Source organism: Mercenaria mercenaria, chromosome 13 (assembly GCF_021730395.1).
Source record: "Mercenaria mercenaria strain notata chromosome 13, MADL_Memer_1, whole genome shotgun sequence".
Lineage (NCBI taxonomy): Eukaryota > Metazoa > Mollusca > Bivalvia > Venerida > Veneridae > Mercenaria > Mercenaria mercenaria.
This window is the reverse complement of record NC_069373.1, coordinates 57,701,655-57,715,628: the sequence shown is the minus strand read 5'-3', so window position 1 is coordinate 57,715,628 and position 13,974 is coordinate 57,701,655. Positions and strand designations below refer to the sequence as shown.

The 13,974-nt window shown below is 35.1% G+C and overlaps 1 protein-coding gene across 6 annotated transcripts in view; it reads left to right on the top strand.

The window, feature by feature from the left end:
• The window catches only part of LOC123528470 (histone deacetylase 6-like), a 66,318-nt gene extending 53,459 nt beyond the window's left edge, over window positions 1–12,859 (top strand). For 5 of the 6 annotated variants that reach the window (XM_045308209.2, XM_045308207.2, XM_045308210.2 and 2 more), the window contains 5 exons: window positions 5,178–5,248; window positions 7,908–8,044; window positions 8,282–8,434; window positions 8,891–9,019; window positions 9,457–12,859. In XM_045308209.2, coding sequence (XP_045164144.2) covers window positions 5,178–5,248; window positions 7,908–8,044; window positions 8,282–8,434; window positions 8,891–9,019; window positions 9,457–9,513 — 547 coding nt within the window. In that variant the 3' untranslated portion in view covers window positions 9,514–12,859. The remainder of the gene's footprint in view (window positions 1–5,177; window positions 5,249–7,907; window positions 8,045–8,281; window positions 8,435–8,890; window positions 9,020–9,456) is intronic. The other variant, XM_045308211.2, reaches the window with a different exon arrangement.
• The last annotated feature ends 1,115 nt before the right edge of the window (window positions 12,860–13,974 follow it).

Sequence of the window (13,974 nt, the reverse complement as noted above, 5' to 3'; positions counted from 1 at the left end):
TTTCATGGGATCTGTATGAAAGTTGGTCTGAATGTTCATCTTGATGATATCTAGGTCAAGTTTGAAACTGGGTCAACTTCGGTCAAAAACTAGGTCAGTAGATCTAAAATTAGAAAAATCTTTTGACCTCTCTAGATGTCATATTTTTCAATGGATCTTCATTAAATTGATCTGAATGTTCACCTTGATGATATCTAGATCAGTTTCAAAACAAGGTCACGTGCGGTCAAAAACTAGGCCAGTAGGTATAAAAATAGAAAAACCTTGTGACCTCTCTAGAGGCCATATTTTTCATGAGATCTTCATGAAAATTGGTCAGAATTTTTATCTTGATAATATCTAGGTCAAGTTCAAAACTGGGCCACATGTGCTCAAAAACTAGGTCACTATGTCAAATAATAGAAAAAACGACGTCATACTCGAAACTGGGTCATGTGGGAAGAGGTGAGCGATTCAGGACCATCATGGTCCTCTTGTTTAACACCTGTCCATGTTTATTGCCTAGTCAGAGAGCCACGATGCTGACATATCAAAGGTGCGGCGATAATCGAAGTGAGATGATGTCATACTTGTTTGCATGTGCCATAATTATAATTGTTTGATGTAAACATTAGATTTCTTAATCAGCGGTCATTTGTTTTTGAGACTTTATGAAAATTGCTTTTAATCTAAACTAGTGAATTAATTAATTTGAACAGCTGGGATCTTTGATAAGGATTAATTAGATGTAACCGCGATGAGAATGTATAAAAATTAACTTCTTGGGGAAATGTATCATTCGTTCAAAATGTCAGATCGAAATGTTGTCATCCCTCTGGGAGAGAAACGTGGAACATAAACTTAAGGAACTTTGTTCAAAAACATTTGAGGTTAGTATCATTTTCATTTTTCAGAAACATGAAAACTTTGGTAAACACAAACTGTATGAAATCGTGTACGTGTATAGTGCCAACAGCGTAAACACAGCATCACGGAAACAGTGTTTATTTTTTATCAAAACTTCTCGTAACAAAACCAACATTTTCATCATTTCGTCCATACATCCCTTCTCATAACTCCAATTTCGGTTATCTCGAAATAAAAAGCATGGTCCCTTGAAATTCGAGATATCGAGTTTCGACTGTAATTTCTACTGACACTGGATTCAGCCAATCAATGTTTGCCATTATTTTGCTTGCCAAATCGAAAATTTAAACAATATCTTAGCAAAATACATGCTCACAATGAATTTAGGCGATACTGCATGACTGTGATTTACAAAGATTAATTCCGATGATCTGATGTTTAGAAATTTACCTCAAGAAATAAGGATATTTCTCATAATACTGTGTCAGTATTGAAAAGGATGCGGTCATGCTTTTCACAGGTGATTTTGATTGGTTCATGAAGATTTGTAATAAAATGTTGCTGATTGGCTCAAACGTTTTTACCTGTAATGTTACCAGACTTCAAATATTGGTGAATTGTGCTAGAGGTTCAACCAGGGAACCATGGTAAACCTGGTATGATTCAAAGGCCTTCAATTCAAATTTTTGATATTGACATGCAAATTTTGCTATGTTTCAAATTATTTTCTTATCTGAGGCCCTTGTGAAATATTGAATATAATTAACTGTCTAGGCTGTTTTTAGCTCACCTATGCACAAAGTGCTCAGGGTGAGCTATTGTGATCGCTTACTGCCTGGCGTCAGTCCATCCAGCGTCCATTCATCCACACTTTTCTCTAAACAACATCTTCTCCTAAACCACCAGGCCAATTTTGATGAAACTTCACAGGGATGTTCCTTGGATGGTCTTTAAAAATTGCTCAAAGAAATGAATTCCATACAGAACTCTAGTTGCAATGGCAACCAAAAGGAAAAACTTTAAAAATTTTCTTGTCCAAAACCACAGGTCATAGGGCTTTTATATTATCTATGTAGCATCATCTAGTAGTCATCTGCCAAGATTGACCAAATTGCCCCTAGGGTCAAATACGGCCCCGACCCAGGGGCCACATGGTTTATATAGACTTATATAGGGAAAAACTTTGAAAATCTTCTTGTCCAAAACCACAGGTCCTAGGGCTTTGATATTTGGTTTGTTGCATCATCCAGTGGTCCTCTACATAGTTCTTACAAATTATCCCCCTAGGGTCAAATATGGCCCCGCCCCAGGGGCCACATGGTTATATAGGGAAAAATTTTAAAAATCTTGTCCAAAACCACAGGGCCTAGGGCTTTGGTATTTGGTTTGTAGCATCATCTAATGGTCCTCTACTAAGTTTATTCAGATTATCCCCCTAGGCTCGAATATGGCCCTGCCCCGAGGGTCACATGGTTTATATAGACTTATATAGGGAAAAACTTTTAAATTCTTCTTGTCCAAAACCACAGGGCATAGGGCTTTGTTATTTTGTTTGTAGTATCATCTAGTGGTCCTCTACATAGTTCTTACAAATTATCCCCCTAGGGTCAAATATGGCCCCGCCCCAAGGGTCACATGGTTTATATAGACTTATATAGGGAAAACCTCTGAAAATTTTCTTGTCCAAAACCACAGGGTCTAGGGCTTTGATATTTGGTATGTAGCATCATCTAGTGGGCCTCTACCAAGAATATTCAGATTATCCCAGTAGAGTCAAATATGGCCCACCCTGGGGGTCAAATGGTTTAAATAGACTTATATAGGGAAAAACTTTTAAATTCTTCTTGTCCAAAACCACAGGGCATAGGGCTTTGATATTTGGTTTGTTGCATCATCTAGTGGTCCTCTACATAGTTCTTACAAATTATCCCCCTAGGGTCAAATATGGCCCCGCCCCAAGGGTCACATGGTTTATATAGACTTATATAGGGAAAACCTCTGAAAATTTTCTTGTCCAAAACCACAGGTCTAGGGCTTTGATATTTGGTATGTAGCATCATCTAGTGGGCCTCTACCAAGATTGTTCAGATTATCCCCCTAGGGTCAAATATGGCCCCTCCCTGGAATGGGGGTCACATGGTTTATATTGACTTATATAGGGAAAAACTCTGAAAATCTTCTTGTCCAAAACCACAGGGCCTAGGGCATTGATATTTGGTAGGTAGCATCATCTAGTGGTCCTCTACCAAGATTATTCAGATTATCCCCCTAGGGTCAAATTTGACCCCGCCCTGGCTTTAAAGAATTCTTGTCTTAAACCATAAGACCCAGAGCTTAGATATTTAGTATATGTTATGCTCTAGCGGTTCTCTACCAAGATTGTTTAATATAGGCTGACCCTGGGTGTTCCCTTGTTTTGAAGCAGTGGAAAAGAAATTTGGACCACAAGCATAATGTTTGATACAGATTTAAATATTCATCTTGAACTGTCTTAATCATGACCTACTGACCTACTTTCTTGTGTTTGAAGGTACAGCATAGAAATTTGGACCACATTTATAACTTTTGATACTGATTTCAATACTCATCTTTAATATTCTTAACCCTGAACTACTGACCTACTTTCTTGTTTTTGAAGCTACAGCAAAGAAATTTGGACCACCAGTTTAATTTGTAAACAGATTTCAGTAGTTATCTTGCAAAATCTTTGCCATGACCTACTCACTTAGTTTTTGTTAGTGAAGCTTAAGCAAAGAAATTTGTTCAAGCAAGCAACTAAACTCAGGTGAGCAATATAGGGCCATCGTTGCCCTCTTGTTTTCTGTTATTTATTTCCATTTTGAAGTTCTTCATTAGTTCTCAGTGTATGATATATGCCTTCATTTTTTTAATAAAAATGAAAAAAATATTTAACCTAAATGTGAATTATGAGCTTCAAATGCCAAATTATCATCATTATACCCCCACCAAACATGTTTGAGGGGGGTATATAGGAGTCAGTTTTGTCGCGTCCCGTCGCGTCCCGTCCCGTTGCGTCCCGATATCTATTATCTCAGTTATTACCAAATGGATTTGATTCAAACTTAAAATTACATGTTCCACCTTCTCACCCACATCATGTGACACAAGGTGCATAACTCTTGACACCAAGTTTTCATGAATTATGTCCCCTTTTACTTAGAATTTAAGGTTAATTTGTTGTATTTTCACTATATCTCAGTTATTACTAAATGGATTTGATTCAAACTTAAAATAGATGTTCCACCTCATCACCCAATCATGTGACATAAGGTGCATAACTCTGACACATTTTTTTATGAATTATGCCCCTTTTTACTTAGAATTTAAGGTTGATTTTGATGTATTTTCACTTTATCTCAGTTACTACTGAATGGATTTGATTCAAACTTAAATAGATGTTCCACTCATCACCACATCATGTGACACAAGGTGCATAACTCTGACACCAAGTTTTCATGATTATGTCCCCTTTTACTTAGAATTTAAGGTTAATTTTGTTGTATTTTCACTATATCTCAGTTATTACTTAATGGATTTGATTCAAACTTAAAATAGTTGTTCCACCTCATCACCAGATGATGTGACATAAGGTGCTTAACTCTGACATAAATTTTTTATGAATTATGTCCCCTTTTACTGTAAATTTAAGGTTGATTTTGATGTATTTTCACTATATCTCAATTATTACAAAATGGATTTGATTCAAACTTAAAATAGATGTTCCACTCATCACCCACATCATGTGACACAAGGTGCATAACTCTGACACCAATTTTTCATGAATTATGCCCCTTTTTTACTTAGAATTTAAGGTTAATTTTGATGTATTTTCACTATATCTCAATTACTACTGAATGGATTTGATTCAGACTTAAAATAGATGTTCCCCCTCATCACCCACATCATGTGACACAAGGTGCATAACTCTGACACTATTTTTCTTGAATTGTGTCCCCTTTTACCTAGAATTTAAGGTTAATTTTGATGTATTTTCACTATATCTCATTCTGATTGGCTTAGAGCCAAAGGGAAGTAACCTTTTTTTAACCTTTGTACTGAGTTTCTTCCCCTTAAATTCCAGGAATTAGTCTATTTTTAGAAATCCTATTTTTAGATTTTCAATATTTTAGGTATTTTTCTAACTTTTTTATTATAAGTCCTATGTAAAAAGTAAAAACATTTTAAGATTCCTTATGGTTGCCATTCTTCTGTGACAAGACCGTATGGTGGGGGTATGAGTCACTCCTGTGACAGTTCTAGTTTATCTGTACCTGGCCCTGCATATTACCAAAAAGCTATTTGTTTTTCAGCACCAATGAGGAAGAAAATAAAACTGATGAGGACATAAGTAAGCTGTCAGACCAGCTGAGTTCAGTCTCTGGTATGTATAGTGCACTGGTAAGGGTGTTGCTGTGGCCTAATCAGATTTTGGCTCATGTATTAGTCGCAATTTAGGAGTGCTATGCCCCCAACCCGCTCACCCCTTTCAAAGAAGCTGGGTCATATTGCTTTGTATAATTATGTTGGTTGCGTCGGCCGGTATGTTTGTCTGGCGGAAGAGTGAACTTTTTCCGCTCAAAAACTTAGAACACCTTGACTCAGAACATTCAAACCTAAGAGTATGATTGGGCTTATGAAGTAGTAGAGCCGTATTGTTTTGGGGGTCAATTAGTCAAAGGTCGTCACGGGCCTGAACCTTGAAAACAGTTTTTGCTCAATAACTTGGGAATCACTTGACCCAGAACCTTCAAACTTGATAGCATGATTGGGCTTATGAAAAAGATGACCCCTATTGTTTTTGGAGTCAGTAAGTCAGAGGTCAAGGTCACTGGGGTCTGAACCTTGAAAACGATTTCTGCCCAATAACTTGAGGACCACTTCGCCCAGAACCTTCAAACATGATAGCGTGATTGGGCTTATAAACTAGATGTCTGCTATAGTTTTGGGGGTTAACAGGCCAAAGGTCAACATTGAAAACAATTTCTGCACAGAAGCTTAGAACCACTTGACCAAGAACCTTTAGTCCTGATAGCATAATTGGGTTTATGAAGTAGATGACCCCCTATAGTGTTGGTCAGTAATTCAAAGGTCAAGGTCACAGGGGCCTGAACCTTGAAAATGGTTTACACCCAATAACTTGAGAATCACTTGACCCAGTATCTTCAAACTTAATAGCAGAGTGCCAAGGCCAGTGCATTCAACACCTATGTCCCTCCAACTTTGGAGTATGCTTCATCAGTCTGGTACCCTCACTCCGAAAGTCAAATCAACCAACTTGAGATGGTCCAACGGAGAGCTGCTAGATTTGTGATGAATAACTACGCCCAAACTAGCAGCATTACCAATATGCTCCGTGAACTGAGGTAGGACACCCTACAAGATCAACGCAACTCCTCAAGACTACTATGTTCTACAAGATCAGGAATAATCTTATCTACATAACTCCCGACCCATCACTTCGATAGGCCAAGACCACCAGCGTTACTGCCAAATTCGTGCACAAACAAACATCTATCAGAACAGCTTCGTCCCTGCCACCATCATCCTATGGAACAAGCTACCTCAAACTGTTGTTGTCAAGACAACCATGGAAAGTTTCCAACTGGTCCTGGCCAACCAACACACCTACTTGTCTCTTAGAGATGTTTCTATCAACTTTTATCCTACTGTATATAGAGGAACTTTTATTTAGAAGAAGTCAGTCCTTCCTGTTTTATCCAGTTGCGAATATACTCCTTATGGAAGGAGGCAGTTACTCAAGATGATGATGATGATATGCAACAAAGTATGTGAAAGCATCTAGAAATATGAGAAAATCAAAGAAAACAATTTCAGGAGGCCTGTGTTATCCTGTATAGCAGGTAACATAGATAGCTTACTTTTCCATTGCGTTGATATAATATGGACAGTATTACAATTGACAGTTGGTGTTCACTCAGCAGTTTCACTCAATAAACAGATTGTTTCTTCTTAGGGTAAGTCTGTATATTGATAAAAAATAATGTAATGTTATTATTTATGTAGATAATCGGATAAAAAATATTTTCTTAAAAGGGACAGTAATTTACCTTACAGCCGAGTTATAAACCTTTTTCATTATAAAGTGCCAGCAGTTTTAACAATGAGCCGAATTATAAACTTCATTTGATTTAGACCAATGAAATTAGTTGTTACATTTTGGGTTGAAAGTGAAAGTAGAAATATTTTTGCGGGACATTTCTCTTCCCGAAATAGTTAGCTGTATAAACAAACAACAGATTGACAATACTTAGAACGACTGAATACTGAAAAAGTAAGTTTTAAAGTATCACATTTTACAATAGACGAGTATTTATATTAGTTCCTTGGATAAATTATTAATTAAAATTTATGCAGATGCATGCAGGCACTGGCTGTCTCAGTGTCTGTCTCAAACAGCGCACAAAGCAAATCAATATTGATTTTGGTCTTGCTGGAGTATTGTTCTTCGAATTGCAGAACTTTTCGTGTGAGATTTTATGTACTTGAATTACAAAGGGATTAATTGTGTTTTGAAAGAGTTAAAATAGAGTTGTACTTTGAAATTTATATAATCTTGTTCTTTTTTCTTTCTTTTTTTTAGTATTTTATATATTTTCTGGAATAAATGGCTTTGCCACGTTTATTTGAAATGGAGTTAATTTAGTCATTATTAAACTATAATTAGGCTCTATCTTAGTTTTTACTTTTGCTTATTCTAGTGATATGGGAATATGGTTTGAAGGGAAGAAATTGCAAGTTTAATTTCCTGCCAGGAAAGAAATATAGCTGATTAATTAATGCATATGACTCATTGTCTGCCAGTGTGTTAAAATCACATGATGTACATGTTCATTGATTTTCTGGTAAGTTTGAAAATCAGTGTGGTTAGAAATAGAAAAACAGGCTTATTTTAAATTGTTACTCATTGAGTTACAGAAAACACAAGGAATCAGCTAGAGACCTCAATTTCTGTACTGTATTTAATGTTTCATAATGGCATAAAGCAAAACTTGCATTGAAAATGTTTAACTTGTTTTCAGTAAGGGAACCTAACACTGATTTTGAGACAAAACAAAGTGAAGAGTCAATGGCAGAGCAGGGATCCAGTAACGGAGCAGAGGGAGGATCAGACAAGTTTAGTTCAAACAAGGAACTTCTCAAACACTATGAGGACCAAGTATAACATAACTTCCTTTAAGTTTTTATAGCAAGGAACAAAAAGTTTTAGGGAATATTAATTTTTTGCTAAGGTTAACAGACATTCAGAGATTTTAATATTTGTTGCATGAAATATATATTTAAGTCTGATCAGGTACTATGGAAAATGCAAATATTGTTAACAACAGTAAAATATTTTTTCCTATTTCTTAATCTTACCAGATTATATTATTTGCTTCCTGTATATTTTAAACAGGGTGTTGAGGCAATGTATGCTGTAGAGCCATTGAAGGATTGTAAGCACCTAGATGAAGTTGCCCCATTGCCTGAAGGGGGATTGAATGTTAATGATCCTTGTGAGGAATGCGAGGCCAAGGGAGAAAACTGGGTCTGTCTTGTCTGCTACAAGGTACTCTTTAGTGTTAGTTTGAAAAGTTTTAATTTGAAAACATCTTCAAAACATATGTACTGGTTTTCGCAGCTCTCACATTAAATTTTTTTTAAAGTCATTATTATTGTGCTCCCTTTCGAAGAAGAGAGGGTATACTGTTTTGTTTAAACAAAAGCTTAAATTACTATTTTATTGACAAAGTATTGAATGGCAATGCATTTAGCTTTTGCATTCAAAATTTGATTTTCAAAAAGGCCAGCCTCTGGACTGGAGTGGGAGATAGGGTAGGGGTGAAGTACCCGTTTTATGAGGTAAATATTGTGTTCATTAATCTGTTGGTTGTGTACATAAAAATAAATTGTCAGAACCTCAGTACAAATATTGTGTCTTTCATAATATTTTTTATATAAATTAAAATTTACTTAAAGATTTTGAGCAGTAGATGTATAATTTTGTGGAAACATGTATTTACAGGTATACTGCAGTAGGTATGTTAAGGAGCATATGGTGAAGCATGGAAAGGAGGCAAAACATCCAGTTGTGTTGAGCTATGCTGATCTGTCAGTCTGGTGTTACGAGTGTGATAACTATCTTGATAATGAGGTAATAACTATTGGTTATGATCATCCTCTTGAAATGCTTTATAGATTTTCACCATTATATTTAGTCTGTAGCATATTTGTATGGAGTATCAAGTTTGTTTACATGGGTTTGCTTGACTCATTTTAGGCCAAGCTAAAAACAGAGAAATAGAGGATATTTGTTTGTTTCAGTGTAAGATCAAAATATATTTCACCGAATGAACACTATAATGCAATATTTTCACGAGTGGCGCAGCCATGACTGAAAATGTAACTTATGGTGTTCACGAGAACACATGCATATTTCTTGATATAAATCTAATTCAAGGGAACCTATAAAAAGGTACAGATTCATTGAATTCTTTCTTTTTATTTACAGATTTCTACAGTTGATCATTTTATAAATTCAAAAAAGTACATGTAGGTGGAGACATGTATGTTTTCTCTTTTATCTTGCAGAAATTGAAGCCTGCAAAGCAGTCGGCCCACAAAAGTAAATTTGGTAGAGATCTTTGATGAACAACTGCCGTCAGCAGATGAACATTGGGTTCTTGCTGTTCCATGTAATCATGTTCAAATTGAAGTGTTCTATCTAGATATGCACTTGCTGAACATTTTCTTTCACTTTATGGATTTTGTCAGCTTTTGATGTGTTTCACTTACTTGTATTAGTATTCAAGACTATTCCGCTGTGATAAAAATATATTTTTGGAGTTAATTTAACATATCTTAATATACATGTATTAGTGCATAAAATAAATGAAACAGAAGATGTTTAAATTCATAAACACCATTCTTTGAAATACAGGAATATATTTTAGTGTGTTACTCAGTGGCAGAATGATTGATTTGATTTTTTCACATGAGCTGAATGTTTTGAGTTGCAAGTGATATCATACTTGTTACATTATGATAAGCCTGTTGTTCAAGAAGAAAAGTTGAAAGGGAGAGCTATGTATTTTTTCTTGAAAGATAACATTTTGTATTTGTTATCATATACTCAGAAAACTAGAAGAGCTCATTTTCTTATAGACGTTACTAAACAGACAGTTTGTGATATGGGAAGCATCAGAAAAAAACTGATTCTTCAAACCTTATTGCTGTAAGAATGATTCAGAACAAAAATACTGTTTTATTCTATTCAGCAATTTTCATGAAAAAAAATGATTTTTAGCTCATCTGATTTTTTGAAAAAAAATGATGAGTTATTGTCATCACTTGAGCGGTTGTCGGCGTCTGCGTCGGCGTTGCCTGGTTAAGTTTTATGTTTAGGTCACCTTTTCTCCTAAACTATCAAAGCTATTGCTTTGAAACTTGGAATACTTGTTCACCATCATAAGCTGACCCTGTATAGCAAGAAACATAACTCCATCTTGCTTTTTGCAAGATTTATGGCCCCTTTTGTACTTAGAAAATATCAGATTTCTTGGTTAAGTTTTATGTTTAGGTCAACTTTTCTCCTAAACTATCAAAGCTATTGCTTTGAAACTTGGAATACTTGTTCACCATCATAAGCAGACCCTGTACATCAAGAAACATAACTCCATCTTGCTTTTTGCAAGATTTATGGCCCCTTTTGGACTTAGAAAATCAGTTTTCTTGGTTAAGTTTTATGTTTAGGTCAGCTTTTATCCTAAACTATCAAAGCTATTGCTTTAAAACTTGCAACACTTGTTCACCATCATAAGTTGACCATGTACAGCAAGAAACATAACTCCATCCTGCTTTTTGCAAGATTTATGGCCCCTTTTGGACTTAGAAAATATCAGATTTCTTGGTTAAGTTTTATGTTTAGGTCAACTTTTTCTCTTAAACTATCAAAGCTATTGCTTTGAAACTTGCAACACTTGTTGACCATCATAAGCTGACCCTGTACAGCAAGCAACATAACTCCATCCTGCTTTTTGCAATAATTATTGCCCTTTTTGGACTTAGAAAATAATTTTCTTGGTTGAGTATTATGTTTAAGTCAACTTTTCTCATAAACTATCAAAGCTATTGCTTTAAAACTTGCAACAGTTTTTCACCATCATAAGTGGACACTGAACATCAAGAAACATAACTCTAACCTGCTTTTTGCAAGAATGATGGCCCTTTTTAGACTTAGAAAATCATGGGTAGGACAATATTTCTATTACACAAAAAAAAATCAGATGAGCGTCAGCACCGGCAAGGCGGTGCTCTTGTTCTATGAATAGAAGGATTTTATCATTTGTCATTTAACCTCTTTCTTTTTTTTTCCTGGGTCATCTTATGGGCCAAGTTACATTCTTATCTTGTGTCCAGTATACATTCCCATCCATCGCGGGTTTGTCAAAATCACGGGACAAATGTAAAGAGAACCATGGAAAACCTTTGGTATGAGAGAATGCCTATATTGGTCCTGTTTCTTGTGTTAGCAGGTGTGTAATTGGCAATAACAATGGTCTCAAGGCAGGACTTTGTATGACCTTCAAGCTTTCCTGTTTTATGAACTATAAACCATAGCTGTTTTTTTCTTGTTTTCTTCAAACAGAAATCTGTTAAGTAGCATCACCTTTCAAAATTGAATCACACCATTAGAAGGATAGCATTTTTGAAGTAGTATTGTTGCATGGCTTTACCACTTAGGAATTTTTTTCATAGATTATTTTTTGTTGGCAATATACATTTAGGGCACTTGCAAAAAGACAGTCTGTATGTTACTTTCATAAGTTGACAGCTTTGTGTTAATGTGTTTTAGTGAAGCAGCTTTCCTGGAGCATATTTATAAGATCATTGTTGTTGAGCTCCGAGTTACCTTAATAATTGTAAGAAGTAAACATTGTCACCTAATCTTGTCCAATGAAATACTCATTCTTTGTCATATTGTATCTTTGATTGAAGACCTGTCTTGCAAGATCTAATTAATATTAATTCTATTTTTCCCAGTAGACAATTAACCCGTGCAGTATTCCACTACCACATCATATTTCTTAGTAAAAAAATATATACTAGTGTATAAAATCAGTAGAAAAAACTGAAGATTCTTTAATACTGAAAAATATATATACATGAAAAAAAATACAAGTGAATAATGCAGGTTTTATATCATTGAGCAGGAAAATTTATTATGGAAGCAGGTATATTTAGTAGTTAACAATTGTTTGAATACAGTATTTATAGATAACAAAGTTAGAGTAGGTTTGTATTTTAAGGTTGTATTGATTATTTGATAGCGCAGCAGACTACAATCAATTTATTAGGTGCTGTAACACTGATTTTATTTATCAATACATTTTGCAGTATAATACATTGATTGATAACTTTTAGGATTTAACGATATTAATGTTGTCACTATCTTTATATTTTTATGTGTGTTAACGAGGGGTTGAAGTCAGGCGATATTTCCACTGGAAATCTTTTGCATATATCTTGATGCAAAACTAAAAGTATATTATTACATAATCATGTATTTGCTCCTAGTAATATTACATAGATGATGTAGACTTGTTCTTTAGCAGGAGTAAAACTTGAAAATATTTGATTACCATTAATGAATGTTTAATGCAATAACACATTAAAATGATGTCACCAGTGATATAAAGCAACCATATGAAATTTGCACATCATTATGGAAAAATGTTGATGCCAGTCCTGTTTTAAGTACATGGAGATTGAAATACCTAACTATGTAATAAAGTAGATTTATTGGTCATGTTTCAGATTTAATGATACTGGTGTCTGTCACTATCTGTACTTTAACCTGTGTTAATGATGAACTAGAGAGGGGTCTTTACAATGTTTGAGCTACCTGTAATTCTGTGCTAAATTGTGTTTGTTAATGCCTATGTACAATGTGCTGTTATATGGAGCCTGTCAATATTAAACTATTTAAATCATGTATGTTATTTTTTATTTCCTGATTTGTAAAAAACTTTTGTAACTCAGTGGACGATACCAAGGTGATATTCATCAATGCCAAAAGGTCTTGGTGAATATCAACTATCCATACACTTGCCTTGGATATTTGCAGGTCATACAATAACTGTTTACTATCTTAAAGCATATTAAACTGTGTACTACCCTGCTGATTCTTACACTACAAATATTTCATATACAGACAGGTCACAGCATATCCCAATGTTATAAAACATTTTGTCCTAATTACAGGCAGATTATGGGTAAGGAAGTTATGCACATCAAAATGTAATATCTCTTGACTTTCTGGCCCCATTCTGACCTTGACCTTGGATACAGATGACTAACCACTAGCCTGTGATTAATACCTATGCTAAGTGTATATGCAAATATGCAAATGAGCCAACTTGGCCCTAAATCATTCACTAGGCTAAGAGTACTTAGAAAATGTTCAAAATTTAAATATCGACTGCATAAACCACCAATAATGAAGTTTGAGCTCACCTCTGATATCTAAACAAAATGTTATCTTAACTACTCTAGGCAGACAAAAGCACACTCATATATTTTACTGCTTCATTGGTGTAGGACCATTGGGTTATACTAGTTCCAGGCTACACTCTACACTACACTGATATAAATGCTGCTAAAAGGTCATAGGCAAGAGGAGTTTGACTATATTCCTTCAAATGACTATGAGCACTCTAGCATTAGAAGATAAATTTCATGACCTTTATTAGTTCCCTACTAGTGGAACAATGGAGGGGACTATAGGAATGCCCTTTGTCCGTCTGTATGCAATTACTCTAAAAGTACTTAAGCTAGGTTCAAAAAACTTGGGTTTGTGAATAGAAAGCAATATGTAGATTATGCACGTATATAACATGCTTGTAGGTAATAGGTCGGGGTCATTATTGAAGGTTGAGTAAAAATTGTTTCTGCTCCATGACTTGTATGCATTGATAAGTTATATTAGTGCTACACTCAAACGTTCGCCATGATGAGGAACGGTGGGGAAACCACGTGACTAAATCGGATAACGTGCACGCAAAAGTGCTAAAAATAGGCCCGCTTCAGGTATGTTTTTTCACTATAACT